Genomic DNA, 18527 nt, shown 5'->3' with positions numbered 1-18527 from the left:
TGAATTGGTTTGATATATTTTCTATTTCAAATATGCAAAAAAAAAAACAAAAAAAACGAGCAAGCCTGCCTGATCCAATAGTGCTGTAGCCATTATGAAAACAATGGAGAATAAAAAACAAAAAAAATGAAAAAATTAAATGAGCAATGAACTTTCTTTTTTTTTTTTTAACATATTTGAAAAAGGAGTGAGAAGAAGTTGTCTTTTTGAAGACCTTCTGCAAAAGTACCTGGTCAGAGATCATATCTATTACAGTAGTTTTGTGTAGAGGTAGGCTCCTCTGAATTGTGCAATGCCTTTTTAGAGTATTTTACTGATAAGATTGCCACAAATAGGGCTCTCATTTCTGTTCTGACCTGTTTAAGTACTCTGCTGTTTTTAATCAGTTTGAGCAAGTGACTCTGAGGCAGTTAGAAGAATTAACAAATCACATGAAGCCCACAGGTTCCCCCCATGATGCTGTCCCTCCCATATTTGTTAAAGAAGTGTTTTCTTGCAAAGGCCAGCCTGTTCTTAACATTTTAAATAGCAGTCTGTTTTCTGGTGTAGTTCCTACCAGTTTTAAACACGCCGTGGTTCAACCGCTTTTAAAGAAACCTGGTCTTGACAGTTCAGTTGTAGCCCATTTTAGACCCATTTCTAAGTTGCCTTTCCTGTCTCAAAGACCTTGGAAAAGATCAGTTAATCACTTTTTTAGAGGACTGTGATATTTTAGAAGTCTTTCAACCCCTCCATAGTACAGCGTCAGCTTCACTAAGGGTTTTTAATGACATCCTGAGAGCAACATACTTATGTGATCATGTGATTTTAGTTTTACTGGATCTAACAGCAGCATTTGGTACGGTGGACCATAATATTTTAATTAGCCGCCTACAGCATCAAGTGGGCATCTGTGGTACTGCTTTGAGTTGGCTGAAGTCATATTTGACTAACAGGAATTTCTCTGTAAATGTTGCTGGTTTTGAATCCTCTGTTGCTCCATAGATATGTGGTGTCCCACAAGGCTCAGTTTTAGGACCACTGCTCTTTTCTATTTCTTTACTTCCTCTGGGCTCAATCCTAAGAAAGCATAATATTTGTTTTCATTGTTAAGCCGATGACACACAAATGTATTTTCCGTTAAAGAGAAATCATGCCTCTTCAATGCAGCCACTACTTGCTTGCCTTGAAGATATCAAGGCCTGGATGGCGCTAAACTTCTTCAATTTCAATGAAAAGAAGACAGAAGCCAATGGTCACCAACCTGGGCTTTCGTATTGACAGTGTTTTTAAATTGGAGCGTCAGATTGCCACAGTGGTGAAAGCCAGCCTTCTTTTATTTACATCAGCTGGCCAAGGTTAAAAACCTTCTTTCTAGGCAACAGTTTGAGACAGTAATCCATGCCTTTATTACATCTCGGCTGGATTACTGTAACTCTTTGTATTTTGGTATTAACCAATCCATTCTCTCACGTCTGCAGCTGGCCCAAAATGCAGCTGCCTGACTTTTAACCAACACAAGAAAAGGAGAGCGCATTATTCCTGTTTTAGCCTCCCTCCACTGGCTGCCTGTGTCTTTTAGAGTCCATTTTAAAGTTATCTTACTCGTTTTTAAATCCTTACATGATCTTGCCCTACCTTACCTCTCTGAGCTGCTCCACCTCTATACCCCCACCCGGTCCCTCAGGTCAGCTGATCAGCTGATCCCGGAGGTACCCAAATCAAAGCACAAGCTCAGAGGGGACAGAGTCTTTTCTGTTGCGGGTCCCAAACTCTGGAACGATCTCCCTCCATGTGAGACAGGCCCCATCTTTGGCTATTTTTAAGACCATTCGAGGGCGGCATAGCTCGGTTGGTGGTTCGATTCCCGCTTGTGCCATCCTAGTTACTGCCGTTGTGTCCTTGGGCAAGACACTTTACCCACCTGCTCCCAGTGCCACCCACACTGGTTTAAATGTAACTTAGATATTGGGTGTCACTATGTAAAAGCGCTTTGAGTCACTTGAGAAAAGCGCTATATAAATATAATTCACTTCTTAAAACCCATTTTTATTCACTGGCTTTCAACCCAGCATGAGACTTTAAACTGTTTTTAACTTGTAACTTTTTTAACTGCTTTTTATCCAACAAATTGTTCTTTGGGTAATTTATATTTGCTATTTCGATGTGATTTTTATTTCTGTTTTATATGGGTTTTTTTTTTAGTCTGTCCTTTGCCTTTATTTCTTTGTGGTGTACAGCCCTTTGTTCTTCAACCGTGGTTGTTTTTAAAGGGCTTTATAAATAAAGTTGGTATGGTATGGTAGGATTGTACGGTATACCGGTACTAGTATAGTACTGCGATAAAACAATAACAGTGCAATACGTTTTCATAACATGGTCACTACTGCCTACTTTCTCTTGTTACATTCTTATTTTACTGTACTATTTTTATTCCCATTGTTGCTTTTTATTTTTTATTCTTATGGTAATATTTCTCTATTTTGTTTCCATTTAAACCCTCATTATTTACTTTTTTTAAATTGATCTCAACTCTGTACACTGCTGCTGGAATTTTAATTTTCCTGAAGGAACTCTCCTGAAGGAATCAATAAAGTACTATCTATCTATCTACTAATGAATCATATTCGGTACTATGCCGCCTTACGTTGTGACATTGCTGGTTTTGCGAGCGGAGGAGCATGTTTGGCAGTGCACACACACAGAGTAATTACAGTGTGTAGACAAAAAAGGGAGAATGGACGCATTTTGGCTTAAAAACTAAAAATAATGGTGCTGTTGTAACACTGAAACACCCTCAGAAAGAGGTGCTTTAAGACATGGCTAGCTAGCTAGCAGCTAACATCCATCTGGAGTCTGCAGTGTTTTAGTTACTGTACTTCTAAATCACTAATCCTGGCCTCAATACCAACACATATATTATGTTTTGTTCCAAGTGTCATCCCTGCCGGACGAAGGATAGCTAAACATGCTTCACTATATACTGTAATATTGTACATAGTAATTTATATACTGTATATATGATATGGACATATTATAGATCCGTCTATATAATATAGTGTACATATATTATGTAAATATTACGTACATATGTTATATTTTACATCGCTATATTTAGTCTATTTATACCTGCATTGTCCTTTCCATCCTTACACTTTTCATCATTCTAACTGAGCTACTGTGTGGAACAATTTCCCTTGTGGATCATTAAAGTTTGTCTAAGTCTACACACCGTAGCTCACAGACGTCACGATGTAAACAAACGCCATTGGTGGAGCTACACATTACATCCACTGTAATGATACTAAGTACAGGGGCAAATTTAGTCGATACTACTATGATTACATTGATATTTTAAATCGTCACAAAATCTTTTGGTTTTTTAAATTTTGCATTATGTTTATAAACTCAGGAAATATGTCCCTGAACACATGAGGACTTTAAGTATGACCAATGTATGATCCTGTTACCATAGACATCTTCTAAGGGTACGCAGCATGGAGCACTACTGCCTACTAGCGCTGACGAGACGCGGGGCCGCCATCTTGGAGTGGTGATCCGCTCCACTCAGTGCAATTCAGTTGGCAGGAGCAATGAACTGTCAACGCATTTCATTCATCTTACCTCACTGAATACCACTCATTTTCACGCATTTTTTTTGTCTTACTTGTCCATCCATCATATTCCGCTTATCCGAGGTCGGGTCGCGGGGGCAACAGCCTAAGCAGGGAAACCCAGACTTCCCTCTCCCCAGCCACTTCGTCTAGCTCTTCCCGGGGGATCCCGAGGCGTTCCCAGGCCAGCCGGGAGACATAGTCTTCCCAACGTGTCCTGGGTCTTCCCCGTGGCCTCCTACCGGTTGGACGTGCCCTAAACACCTCCCTAGGGAGGCGTTCGGGTGGCATCCTGACCAGATGCCCGAACCACCTCATCTGGCTCCTCTCGATGTGAAGGGGCAGCGGCTTTACTTTGAGTCCCTCCCGGATGGCAGAGCTTCTCACCCTATCTCTAAGGGAGAGCCCCGCCACACGGCGGAGGAAACTCATTTCGGCCGCTTGTACCCGTGATCTTATCCTTTCGGTCATGACCCAAAGCTCATGACCATAGGTGAGGATGGGAACGTAGATCGACCGGTAAATTGAGAGCTTTGCCTTCCGGCTCAGCTCCTTCTTCACCACAACGGATCGGTACAACGTCCGCATTACTGAACCCACCGCACCGATCCGCCTGTCGATCTCACGATCCACTCTTCCCTCACTCGTGAACAAGACTCCTAGGTACTTGAACTCCTCCACTTGGGGCAGGGTCTCCTCCCCAACCCGGAGATGGCACTCCACCCTTTTCCGGGCGAGAACCATGGACTCGGACTTGGAGGTGCTGATTCTCATTCCGGTCGCTTCACACTCGGCTGCGAACCGATCCAGCGAGAGCTGAAGATCCCGGTCAGATGAAGCCATCAGGACCACATCATCTGCAAAAAGCAGAGACCTAATCCTGCGGTTACCAAACCGGAACCCCTCAACGCCTTGACTGCGCCTAGAAATTCTGTCCATAAAAGTTATGAACAGAATCGGTGACAAAGGACAGCCTTGGCGGAGTCCAACCCTCACTGGAAATGTGTTCGACTTACTGCCGGCAATGCGGACCAAGCTCTGGCACTGATCGTACAGGGAACGGACCGCCACAATAAGACAGTCCGATACCCCATACTCTCTGAGCACTCCCCACAGGACTTCCCGAGGGACACGGTCGAATGCCTTCTCCAAGTCCACAAAGCACATATAGACTGGTTGGGCAAACTCCCATGCACCCTCAAGAACCCTGCCGAGAGTATAGAGCTGGTCCACAGTTCCACGACCAGGACGAAAACCACACTGTTCCTCCTGAATCCGAGGTTCGACTATCCGACGTAGCCTCCTCTCCAGTACACCTGAATAAACCTTACCGGGATGGCTGAGGAGTGTGATCCCACGATAGTTGGAACACACCCTCCGGTCCCCCTTCTTAAAGAGAGGAACCACCACCCCGGTCTGCCAATCCAGAGGTACCGCCCCCGATGTCCACGCGATGCTGCAAAGTCTTGTCAACCAAGACAGCCCCACAGCATCCAGAGCCTTAAGGAACTCCGGGCGGATCTCATCCACCCCTGGGGCCTTGCCACCGAGGAGCTTTTTAACTACTTCAGCGACCTCAGCCCCAGAAATAGGAGAGTCCACCACTGATTCCCCAGGCACTGCTTCCTCATAGGAAGACGTGTTGGTGGGATTGAGGAGGTCTTCGAAGTATTCCTTCCACCTATCCACAACATCCGCAGTCGAGGTCAGCAGAACACTATCCGCACCATACACGGTGTTGATAGTGCACTGCTTCCCCTTCCCGAGGCGGCGGACGGTGGTCCAGAATCGCTTCGAAGCCGTCCGGAAGTCGTTTTCCATGGCTTCCCCGAACTCTTCCCATGTCCGAGTTTTTGCCTCCGCGACCGCTGAAGCTGCACACCGCTTGGCCTGTCGGTACCTGTCCACTGCCTCCGGAGTCCTATGAGCCAAAAGGACCCGATAGGACTCCTTCTTCAGCTTGACGGCATCCCTCACCGCTGGTGTCCACCAAGGGGTTTTAGGATTGCCGCCCCGACAGGCACCAACTACCTTGCGGCCACAGCTCCGATCTGCCGCCTCGACAATAGAGGTGCGGAACATGGTCCACTCGGACTCAATGTTCAGCACCTCCCTCGTGACATGTTCAAAGTTCTTCCGGAGGTGGGAATTGAAACTTTGTCTGACAGGAGACTCTGCCAGACGTTCCCAGCAGACCCTCACAATGCGTTTGGGCCTCCCAGGTCTGTCCGGCATCCTCCCCCACCATCGCAGCCAACTCACCACCAGGTGGTGATCGGTAGAAAGCTCCGCCCCTCTCTTCACCCGAGTGTCCAAAACATAAGGCCGCAAATCCGATGACAAAACTACAAAGTCGATCATGGAACTGCGGCCTAGGGTGTCCTGGTGCCAAGTGCACATATGGACACCCTTATGTTTGAACATGGTGTTTGTTATCGACAAACTGTGACGAGCACAAAAGTCCAATAACAAAACACCACTCGGGTTCAGATCCGGGCGGCCATTCTTCCCAATCACGCCTCTCCAGGTTTCACTGTCGTTGCCAACGTGAGCGTTGAAGTCTCCCAGTAGGACAAGGGAATCACCCGGGGGAGCACTTTCCAGTACTCCCTCGAGTGTTCCCAAAAAGGGTGGGTACTCTGAACTGCCGTTTGATGCATAAGCACAAACAACAGTCAGGACCCGTCCCCCCACCCGAAGGCGGAGGGAGGCTACCCTTTCGTCCACCGGGTTGAACTCCAACGTACAGGCTTTGAGCCGGGGGGAAACAAGAATTGCCACCCCAGCCCGTCGCCTCTCACTGCCGGCAACGCCAGAGTGGAAGAGGGTCCAATCCCTCTGTAGAGAAGTGGTTCCAGAGCCCTTGCTGTGCGTCGAAGTGAGTCCGACTATATCCAGCCGGAATTTCTCGACTTCGCGCACTAGCTCAGGCTCTTTCCCCCCCAGTGACGTGACGTTCCACGTCCCAAGAGCTAGCTTCTGTAGCCGAGGATCGGACCGCCAAGTGCCCTGCCTTCGGCTGTCGCCCAGCTCACAATGCACCCGACCTCTATGGCCCCTGCTATGGGTGGTGAGCCCATTGGAGGGGTGACCCACGTTGCCTCTTCGGGCTGTGCCCGGCCGGGCCCCATGGGAGCAGGCCCGGCCACCAGGCGCTCGCCATCGTGCCCCACCTCCGGGCATGGCTCCAGAGGGGGGCCCCGGTGACCCGCGTCCGGGCGAGGGAAATCTGGGTCCATGGTTTTTCATCTTCATAAAGGTCTTCGAGCTGCTCTTTGTCTGATCCCTCACCTAGAACCTGTTTGCCTTGGGAGACCCTGCCAGGGGGCTTTATGCCCCCGGACAACATAGCTCCTAGGATCATTGGGACACGCAAACTCCTCTACCACGATAAGGTTGCAGCTCACTTGTAGCTATGATAAAGGACACGCGTTTTATTATTCATAGTTTGCTGAACAGTAGTAGAATATTTTTATATGCTGAAAGTGACCAGTCGTCCCAGATCAAAACTGGGAATATAATCCCAGAGAAGGGGGAAAAAGGGTCAGCTATTTTGAAGTTGAAAAAACAATATGACTAGGTTATATATACATGCCTATATCCTACATAAACAATGTATGAATACATTAGATGTCTATATATCTTACAGACCTATAGACAGTTTTTTCTCTTGACAATTTGTATTGATATTTCGTATTACATTCTTCCCTTAAATCAGGGGTGCCAAACTCAAATACAGAGTGGGCCAAGATTTTAAACGGAACAAAGCCGCGGGCCAAGTTTGAATAAAATTAACCTTTTAATAGGGACCCAAACAAGTTTTGCATTAAATACTGAACAAGCAAGGCTTATATAACTTTAGTGACATGCAAAATCCAGTTTCAAATAATAATAATTTAAAAAATATCAATAGCATATCAAATAAAATTTATATAAAAATTGTATGTCTTTTTTTCTATTTGCAATCTTCTGAGGTAAATATCAAATTTTTTCCACAGGCTAATAATAAATTTGAAAATAAAATAACAATAATGAATGTACCAAACATTCAAGCCTTGAAGTACCAAGAGAAAATGCATGAATAAAATGTTAATTATTGGTCAGTTTGCTGGAAGTTTCCCGGAAGAGTTAGTGCTGCAAGGGGTTCTGAGATTTTCGAGAGGGGCACTGAACTTTGGGAGTCTACCGGGAAAATTAGGAGGTTTGGCAAGTAGAAGTTTTAGCGGTAAATGCGTTGTTACAGCGGCACAGACGCTGTATAACAGTGGCGGGCCAGCTCTAATGCTAAACTGATATTGCCTCAAGGGCCAAATTGAATTACACGGCGGGCCAGAGTTTGACACCCATGCCTTAAATGATCATGTTTACAGTGATTGTTTTATGTATGTCGCTTTGGATAAAAGCGTCTGCCAAATACTTCAACATAAACATATATAATAAACACCTGAAAGTCTTTATAACAGCTAAAAGCACCAATCTGTTTCACTGGATTCAGAATAAAACCGAAATTATGTCTTACCCAACTAAATCAGTATTCGAATATTGGTACTTGAAGACTTATTCCTGGTTACAATAACACTGTTAGGAAAGTATTGTCTTATACTTTGCCTAAAATGAGAATGCAGCATAATCAGTGGCGGCTGGTGAATTTTGTTTTAGGTGGGGCTGAAAGTTTGTAAACCAAACCCCTGTAGGGGGTCATCCTCCCCCAGATGATTTCTTTGTGATTTTCACATACAAATGAAGCAGTCTGGTGCATTCTGACAAAATAATGAAGACAAAATAGAACAATTCATAGGTTTGCAGAGAACTATATACAATAAATTTTAACCCTATTGGCTTTTACAATCTTTATCTTCATTTATTTCAACTTTCTTATTCAAGTACAGTGGGGCAAAAAAGTATTTAGTCAGCCAGCGATTGTGCAAGTTCTCCCACTTAAAATGATGACAGAGGTCTGTAATTTTCATCATAGGTACACTTCAACTGTGAGAGACAGAATGTGAAAAAAAATCCAGGAATTCACATTATAGGAATTTTAAAGAATTTATTTGTAAATTATGGTGGAAAATAAGTATTTGGTCAAGCATTCAAAGCTCTCACTGAAGGAAGGAGGTTTTGGCTCAAAATCTCACGATACATGGCCCCATTCATTCTTTCTTTAACACGGATCAATCGTCATGTCCCCTTAGCAGAAAAACAGCCCCAAAGCATGATGTTTCCACCCCCATGCTTCACAGTAGGTGTGGTGTTCTTGGGATGCAACTCAGAATTCTTCTTCCTCCAAACACGACGAGTTGAGTTTATACCAAAATGGATACATGGATGATACAGCAGAGGATTGGGAGAATGTCATGTGGTCAGATGAAACCAAAATAGAACTTTTTAATATAAATTTTTTTTTTCTTCATATTCTGTCTCTCACAGTTGAAGTGTACCTTTGATGAAAATTACAGACCTCTGTCATCATTTTAAGTGGGAGAACTTGCACAATCGGTGGCTGACTAAATACTTTTTTGCCCCACTGTATGACATTTTTAAATTAATCAATGTCATTGACAAGCAATTCTATAATGGTCATAATCATGTTTGCCTGCGGCTACGATTTCAGTACCATTGAAGAACTTTGCTCCTCCTCAACTCTGTGCTTATATTCTTTTCACAAAATACAACAAATAGTAGGTTAATGTTAAATCTTATTTGTGAAAAGTAATCCCCCGATTCCTATTTTCAACAGTCCGCTCATTTGAGCAGGAAAATGTTTTCTTTGTTTTCTACCTGTCAACTGTCAGTTTAGGCTGCTCGCCGGCTCCTCATCACCACTCCAAGATGGCGGCCCAATTTCTCGCATAACACCAGCCAATGCTGCGTCTACTTATGACATGTCTATGCCTGTAACTACTTGGTATCGGACTGATACCCAAATTTGCAATATCATCCAAAACTAATGTATCAAAGAAGAGAAAAATAAGTGATTATTCCATTTTAACAGAAGTGTAGATAGAACATGTTGAAACAGAAAATAAGCAGATATTAACAGTAAATTAACAAGTAGATTAATAATTAGTTTTTACAGTTTGTCCCTCATAATGTGTACAAAATAGGTGTATAAATGACACAATATGTTACTGCATATGTCAACAGACTAATTAAGAGTCTTTGTTTGTTTATTTACTACTAAAAGACAAGTTGTCTAGTATGTTCACTATTTTATTTCAGGACTCAATTGCAATAATAAACATATGTTTGATGTATCCTAAGATTTTTTTGTTAAAATAAAGCCAATAATGGCATTTTTTGTGGAGCCCTTTATTTAGAAAAATACCGAAATACCAAAATATTGGTATCGGAACAACACTAGATTGATTAATTCAATTCAGTTACATCATTACACAAAGTAAAGAGGTTTCCCCCTCATTTTGAGGTAGCAACAGAGCAAAGGAACATCGGTACATGTCCATGCAGGACGAGAAGTCAGTAGGACATACCATGCTGTTACATGCAGAAGGGGGTAGAGGGGGAGGGCTAACCATCATAGGAGTCCAACAGAGGCAGGGAGCCCTTTCTTCCCCCATACATCCCTCTCTGAGAGACAACCACAGCAAAAGAAAGAGAAGAGGGGTCGGGGGAGAAGGGTAGATAGTGTTAAGTGAAACAGGTTAATAGTGAGGTTGTAAAAAAGCAAACAGTGACTGGGTTTAGTGTTGTTAAAGTGAGTGTTCCAGCACGAGGATGAATGAATGAATGAAATAAGTTTATTTCGGTCATATAATCCAGTGGTCCCCAATTTTTTATTTTTTTAAATTAAATCATCAGAAAAAACACAAGATACACTTTAAATTAGTGCACCAACCCCCCACAAAACTCCCTTTTTCATGACAAAAATATAAAAAAATTAAACACCCCCCCCCCCCCCCTCCGGGCTGCGGGACAAATTATAAAGCCTTGACCGGTCCGCAGCTACAAAAAGGTTGGGGACCAATGTTTTAGCGGACAAATACTTGACATAAATAAAAAAAGATGGTGTGTTCTAGAAGACAAATACTTATAAACAATGAAGTTCAATGTTTTAAAAGACTAATTCTTGAAATAAACAATAAAAAATGGGTGTTCTAGCGCCCATGAAAAAGGAAGGTTTTTGTCATGAAAAAGGGAGTTTTTTGGGGTTGGTGCACTAATTGTAAGTGTATCTTGTGTTTTTTATGTTGATTTAATTAAAAAAATAAATAAAATTAAAATTCTTCTGCGGCCCAGTGGTTGGGGACCACTGTTCTAGCGGACAAATACAAACAAAGATCAATGTTTTAACGGACAAATACTTGACATAAACAATAAAGATTGGGTGTTCTAGAGCAGTGGTTCTCAAATGGGGGTACGCGTACCCCTGGGGGTACTTGAAGGTATGCCAAGGGGTACGTAAGATTTTTTTAAAATATTCTAAAAATAGCAACAATTCAAAAATCCTTTATAAATATATTTATTGAATAATACTTCAACAAAATATGAATGTAAGTTAATAAACTGTGAAAAGAAATGCAACAATGCAATATTCAGTGTTGACCGCTAGATTTTTTTGTGGACATGTTCCATAAATATTGATGTTAAAGATTTCTTTCTTTGTGAAGAAATGTTGAGAATTAAGTTCATGAATCCCCAAAGAGGGCACTTTAAGTTGATGATTACTTCTATGTGTAGAAATCTTTATTTATAATTGAATTACTTGTTTATTTTTCAACAAAGTTTTTGTTATTTTTATATCTTTTTTTCCAAATAGTTCAAGAAAGACCACTACAAATGAGCAATATTTTGCACTGTTATACAATTTAATAAATCAGAAACTGATGGCATAGTGCTGTATTTTACTTCTTTATCTCTTTTTTTCAACCAAAAATGCTTTGCTCTGATTAGGGGGTACTTGAATTAAAAAAATGTTCACAGTGGGTACATCACCAAAAAAAGGTTGAAAACCACTGTTCTAGAGGACAAATACAGACAAACAATAAAGATCAATGTTTTAACGGACAAATACTTTACATAAACAATAAAGATTGGGTGTTCTAGCGCAGTGGTCCCCAAGCGGTACCGGGCCACAGAATAATTTTTTATTATAATTTCTCTATTTTATTTTTTATCAAATCAACATAAAAAACACAAGATACGCTTACAATTAGTCAACCAACCCAAAAAAACTCCCTTTTTCATGACAAAAAATAAATAAATAAAAACAAACCTAAAAAAGTATCATTACTGCTAATACGTAGCATCATTTGAAATGTCACCTGCTAGAGAATGAAGAGTGCTTACTCTGCATTTCAACATCTCCTTTCGGTGCCACACCAACCAAATGCCGAGGCAAACATTTCCAGATCAATACCGTATGAAAAAAATAGTCAACAACAAAAGAAGATAATGTCCGTAGTAACCTACCACATAGCAAAGGACGAACACTATTTGATTTCCTATTATGCAACTCATTTTTATTCGACACTTACTGAAATATCTTGTGTGACATCATGCACAAAAGTGCACTTTATTTGTTTTAAACTATTGTAGTGGCGTTCTGTACAAAAAGTGCACTTTAATTTAGTGTTGTTTTGATAGGTCATCTTAGTGACATCATGCACAAAAGTGCACTCATAGCTTGTTTTTAAAATGTCTCTGACAATCTTGCACTTTCTGTTTTGAAATGACATAATTGTTAATAACTGCTTAATAGCTGTTTAAAAAATACACTTTTGGTCAATTGATTTAGTTGTGATTTCCCTCTCTGCATGAAAGTTTAAAAGTAGCATATATTAATGCAGTATGAAGGAGAACGTTTTAATGTAGACACATAGAATCATCATACTGCTGTGATTGTATGCATCAAGTGTTCATTCAAGGCGAGGGCAAAATATCCAGATATACAGGACTGTCTCAGAAAATTTGAATATTGTGATAAAGTCCTTTATTTTCTGCAATGCAACTAAAAACATGAACATGTCATACATTCTGGTTTCATTACACATCAACTGAAATATTGCAAGCCTTTTATTATTTTAATATTGCTGATTATGGAAGACAGCTTAAGAAAACTCAAAAATCATATCTCAAAAAATGTGAATATTTCCTCAGACCAAGTAAAAAAAAATCTATAACTGCAAAACAAAATCAAACATTTGAAAATGTCAAACAATACACTCAGTACTTGGTTGGGAATCCTTTTACATGGATTACTGCATCAATACGGCGTGGCATGGAGGCAATCGGCCTGTGGCATTGCTGCGGTGTTATGGATGCCCAGGATGCTTCAATAGTGGCCTATAGCTCATTTGCATTATTGGGCCTGCTGTCTTTCAGCTTCTTCTTCACAATAACCCACAAATTCTCTATGAGGTTCCGGTCAAAGGAGTTGGCAGGCCAATGGAGGACCGTAATGCCATGGTGAATACACCAGTTACTGCTGGTTTTGGCACTGTGTACAGGTGCCAAATCATGTTGGAAAATGAAATATTCAAATTTTTTGAGATAGGATTTTTGAGTTTTCTTAAGCTGTATGCCATAATCAGCAATATCAAAATAATAAAAGGATTGCAATATTTCAGTTGATGTGTAATGAATCCAGAATGTATGACATTTTCATGTTTTTAGTTGCATTACAGAAAATAAAGGACTTTATGACAATATTTTAATTTTCTGAGACAGTCCTGTATATCCTGTATCGTGACATGGCCTAAAAATATTGACATATTAAAAAAAGGCCATATCGCCCAGCCCTAATTCAGAAGTGTTTTACATTAAAGAATAGCAATGGATTTGGATATTTTTCCCTTTATATATTCAATATGTGGTTTCCAACATAATTCATGATCAATTATTATTCCCAAGAATTCAGTTTCCATTTTGCTTCACAATTTGATGATCAGTGTTTAAAAAGTACCGGTAAAGTGTCTGTCGTGTCGTCCAGAGTGTGTCTCCTCTCCCTCTGGTCCAGTGTTGAGTAAGCCTCTGGAGAAGGATGACATGAATGAGCGTAAAAGGGAGACACTTTTAATACCGTATTTTCTTGAATTGCCGCCAGGTATATAGTATGCGCCTGCCTAGAATTACTGCCGGGTCAAATTTGTTTCGCAAAATAATTAGTGCACGCTTAGCATTACCGCCGGGTCAAACTCGTTTCGCAAAATATTGTTTTTATTAGCGCATGTCTACAATTTCCGCCGGGTCAAACTCGTCACGTCACGAGTGACACTTCACCTGTCATCATTTTCAAAATGGAGGAGGCTGACTTCAATTACTTGAAATCGCATAAAGGGAAGAAGATTAAGAGCTATTCAGTAGGATTTAAGGTCTAAGCTATTGATAATGCTAAAAAGAACAGTAAGCAGCTATGTTTTATTAATATACCGTAGCTGCGTGTGTCAAATATGACTCAAATGACCTATTTGACCAACTATTGGTGGTAGAGGGCGCTAGTGATCCTTCTTGCGACTACTCTGCTGCAGAAGAAGTGACAACAAGCAGCAAGAGTGAGCAGCGTGCGTTTATGTTTTCCTCTCGCTTGCACTTTTAACATGGAGGATTACATATCTAAAATAAAACAGTTTTCTAAACTGGACTTTCAATCGAAGCAGAAGGTAATAAAGGAAGATCTCCATTGAAACAGAGACTTTTAAAACTGAAGAAAGATAAGGAAGACTTCTATAAACAAGTTATCGATGCTTTTGATCAGAAGGAGCTGCGCATGGTCTTCATTTGTAAGTAAAAGTTTTTTTTATTAAATGTGCTTTTCATGATGGTATCCTTACATCACACTAAAATGTTTAAGCGCAGGCCTAAATTTACCGCATGCCTTTGGTAAGTGCCGGAGTGAGAAGAGGTTTTAAAATAATTAGCCCATGCTTGCTTTTACCGCATGCCTTTGGTAAACGCCGGAGTGAGAAGAGGTTTTAAAGTAATTAGCGCCCCGGCGGCAATTCAAGGAAATACGGTATGTGGTTGTATAAAAGCAAACCACACACCAGAGCCAAGGTCATTAAGTGGAATCATGTTTCGCTTCTCTCCTGTGGTGGGCCAAAAACAAACGTCAACTCCTACATTTTGATCCTCTTCTTAGGAAGGTGAATGGTGCCAAAATGCAGCAACACGCACCTCTGTCCAGCAGTGGTGTGGTGGTCTCTCCGTAGGTGCCGTTGACTCGACTGCTCGGGCCGTTGGCTGTGATGGAGTTCAGGTTGATCTGGAAGTCCGACTTCTTCCAACCGTCTTTCTCAAGAGGCCGACGCAGTTCCTTGTGGGCCCAGACCAGCTGCAGCACCTGACCCGCCGCTCGGACCTCACGATCAGAGCGCTTGCTGTACAACGAAATGTTCAAAGATTTAATTGGACGAACAAAGTGAGCATGCTTCTTACGTACCCGTTTTTATTAACAAGCACGAGCCTTTCGATGCCCTGCGAGGCCCTGAGGGTCTTTGCCGCCTCCAAACTGCTGCCCAGCACCTCAGCCAGCGTGCTTAGTACTGACACCACAGTCTCCTCTGACAGAGCACGCCCGGATTGGCCTCCGGGAAGATTTGCTACAAGGTGGGGTACCGCATGCAAACCTGCGCAAGAAACACAGCACACCTCAGAAGGATGCCTTTTAGGGTTGTCCCGATACCAAACATTTAGTACCGGCACCAAAATGTATATGGATACTACAAAAAATGGCAATATCGGCATTATTTGAACAGAATATTTTACACTTTTAATTCATATTTTAACCTTGTAAAATTGTTCTTTGAGTGTTGAATGTAGTGGTTAAAATATAAATTAAAAGGCGTTGAAATGGCATTGACCCTGAAGGGAACGTCTACCCTGGGCTCCTCGACTATAGTCTGCACCGGACCGAACAGCAGGACAGTTGTAACAACTACATTAGAGCACTTTATAACTCATTGTGAAGTTAAGTGAATTATATTTATACAACCCTTTTCTGTAGTGACTCAAAGCACTCTTACATAGTGAAACCAGATAACTAGGTTACACTGGGAGCAGGTGGGTAAAGTGTCTTGCCCAAGGAGACAACGGCAGTGGCTAGGGTGGCAGAAGCGGGGATTGAGCCTGGAACCCTCAAGTTGCTGGCACGGCCACTCTACCAACCGAGCTATACCCCAATTGTGCAGCTCTAGTTTCTCTTGTTATATTCTTATTTTACTGTTGTATTTTTATTGTCATTGTTGCTTTTTATTTGTAATATTATTGTTATAAGTTTCTATTTTGTTTCCATTTATACCCCCATTACCGTATTTTTCGGATTGTAAGTCACAGTTTTTTTCATAGCTTGGCGGGGGATGTGAATTATACTCAGGAACGACTTATGTGTGAAATTATTAAACACATTACCGTAAAATATCAAATAATATAATTTAGCTCATTCACGTAAGAGACTAGATGTATAAGATTTCATGGGATTTAGCGATTAGGAGTGACAGATTGTTTGGTAAACGCATACGTAAATGCATGTTCTATGTTATACCGTATTTTTCGGACTATAAGTCGCAGTTTTTTTTCATAGTTTGGCCGAGGTTGCGACACATACTCCGGAGCGTCTTGTGTGTGAAATTAACACATTACCGTAAAATATCAAATAATATTATTTATCTCATTCGCGGAAGAGACAAAGAAAACGTCAGCAATCGTCACATGCATGTCAACCAAAAAGAATTCGGCGGGGGAGGGTCATGGCAGAAGTGCATTGTGGGTCATGGAATGTTAACTTTTATATAGTACTGCCGTAGCTATTGAAGTGGATCATTTCAATGTTGGCGGTAAGGTAACTTATAAAAACTGAGAAGGGCTGAACAAAAATGGCAGCGAAAAGGAAATGATGTACTGCATATTACAAGCTGGACGTAGTGAAATATGCTGCAGAAAAGGACAAGAGGAAGCGGCGCATACCTTTGGAGTTGGCAGAGTTGTTTAGAAGCGACATCGAGGAAGAAGATTTCATGGGATTTATGGATTAGGAGTGACAGATTGTTTGGTAAAGGTATTGCATGTTCTATATGTTATAGTTATTTGAATGACTCTTACCATAATATGTTAGGTTAACATAGCAGGCACCTTCTCAGTTGGTTATTTATGCCTCATATAACGTACACTTATTCAGCCTGTCGTTCACTATTCTTTATTTATTTTAAATTGCCTTTCAAATGTCTATTTTTGGTGTTGGATTTTATCAAATAAATCTACCCAAAAAATGCGACATACTCCAGTGCAACTTATATATGTTTTTTTCCTTCTTTATTATGCATTTTCGGCAAGTGCGACTTAACACCAGTATCATCAAGTTTGCAGATGATACTACGGTCGTCGGACTGATCACCGGGGGAGCTGAGGCAGCGTACAGAAGGGAGTTAGCGGAACTGGCGGCCTGGTGTCAGGATAATAATCTCTCCTTGAACACAGACAAGACCAAGGAGATGATTATTGACCCACGGAGAAGGAGTGCACAGTACACACCTTTGTACATAGGGGGGAAAAAGGTGGACAGGGTGAAAACCTTTATATTCCTCGGGAGTCACATCAGCGAGGACCTCACCTGGGATCACAACACCCAGCAAACAATAAAGAAAGCCCAGCAGCGACTGTACTTCCTAAGGAGGCAGAGAAAATTTGGTATGCCACCCAAAATTCTCAGCAACTTCTATAGAAGTACGGTTGAGAGTGTCCTTACCAGCTCAATCACGCTCTGGTATGGAAACTGCACTGCTAAGGACAGGAAGGCACTCCAGCGAGTGATTAAAACTGCTCAGTACATATCAGGAGCAGCATTCCCCTCACTACAGGACATGTACTCTACCAGGGCCACCAGGAGAGCACACAACATCATAAAGGACAGTACACACCGCCAGCACAGTCTCTTCAGCCTCGTACCATCAGGCAGACGATACAGGAGCCTGAAAACCAGGACTACCAGACTGACAAAGAGTTTCTACCAACAGGCCATCAGGCTTGTGAATGCTAGCTTCCACCCCCCGTCTTTACTTTTATCTTTTTGAACAAAATACAGCTACCTTGACCACCCCCGATTACTGTGAACCATCACTGTAGACACCTTTGATCACTAAAGACACTAACTGCTGCTGTGACCCAAGGTCACCTCCATATTTATACTGTTGACTGTCAATCAGAATGTGCAATAATGTTATGTTACTTACTGTGCCTTGTATATACTTTTTTATTTTTAGCTAAGTACCATGTGACTTGTTGAAGGGTGGACTAGCAAAGTAAGATTTTCATTGTACGTCAAACTGTCTAACTGTGCATCGAGTCCACGGTCACAACCTATTGTGATCGAGGGAGTTGAGGTACAGACCGTGGACTCATTCAAGTACCTCAGGGTTTGGGTGGACAATAAGCTGGACTGGACTGTTAACACGGACCACCAGTACAAGAAAGGACAGAGCAGGCTGTACTTCCTCAGGAGACTGCACTCCTTCAACATTTGTAGAAAACTCCTGTGGATGTACTACCAGTCTGTGGTTGCCAGTGTTCTGTTCTACATGGTAGTGCGCTGGGGGGGGGGGGCAGTACATCTAAGGAGGACAGCTCCAGACTTGAGAAACTGATCAGGCTGGCCGGTTCTACAATCGGAATGAAACTGGACTCACTAGTGACGGTGGCAGAGAAGAGAACTGTTGACAAACTAGTGAGCATCCTGGATGATGCCAATCACCCTCTGCATAGCGTTATCAGTAGCCAGAGGAGCCGGTTCAGTGCTAGACTGCTTCATCCCAAGTGCAGGACTAATAGATTCAAAAACTCCTTTGTCCCACACGCCATTAGACTGTACAACTCCTCTCTGGGGCGGGGGGCGAGGGGTACAAGGATGACAGGGGATGCAAAACAATAACAGTGCAATACGTTTTCATAACATGGTCACTACTGCCTACTTTCTCTTGTTAAATTCTT

At 41.9% G+C, this 18527-nt stretch overlaps 1 protein-coding gene across 7 annotated transcripts in view; it reads right to left on the bottom strand.

Annotated features, from left to right (window-relative positions):
* Positions 1–18527, bottom strand: part of LOC133552712 (catenin delta-1-like) — a 75346-nt gene that overhangs the window by 1641 nt on the left and 55178 nt on the right. For 4 of the 7 annotated variants that reach the window (XM_061900112.1, XM_061900113.1, XM_061900114.1 and 1 more), the window contains 5 exons: positions 14989–15175; positions 14724–14926; positions 14594–14635; positions 13513–13580; positions 10124–10178 (listed from right to left, as the gene is read on the bottom strand). In XM_061900112.1, coding sequence (XP_061756096.1) covers positions 10124–10178; positions 13513–13580; positions 14594–14635; positions 14724–14926; positions 14989–15175 — 555 coding nt within the window. Of the gene's footprint in view, positions 1–10081; positions 10179–13512; positions 13581–14593; positions 14636–14723; positions 14927–14988; positions 15176–18527 lie in introns of all 7 variants that reach the window. The other 3 variants (XM_061900115.1, XM_061900118.1, XM_061900116.1) reach the window with 2 other exon arrangements.

The sequence above is a fragment of the Nerophis ophidion genome, linkage group LG05 (assembly GCF_033978795.1).
Source record: "Nerophis ophidion isolate RoL-2023_Sa linkage group LG05, RoL_Noph_v1.0, whole genome shotgun sequence".
Classification (NCBI taxonomy): Eukaryota; Metazoa; Chordata; class Actinopteri; order Syngnathiformes; family Syngnathidae; genus Nerophis; species Nerophis ophidion.
Note: the sequence above shows the minus strand (reverse complement) of the source record. Positions and strands in the feature narration are given on the sequence as shown.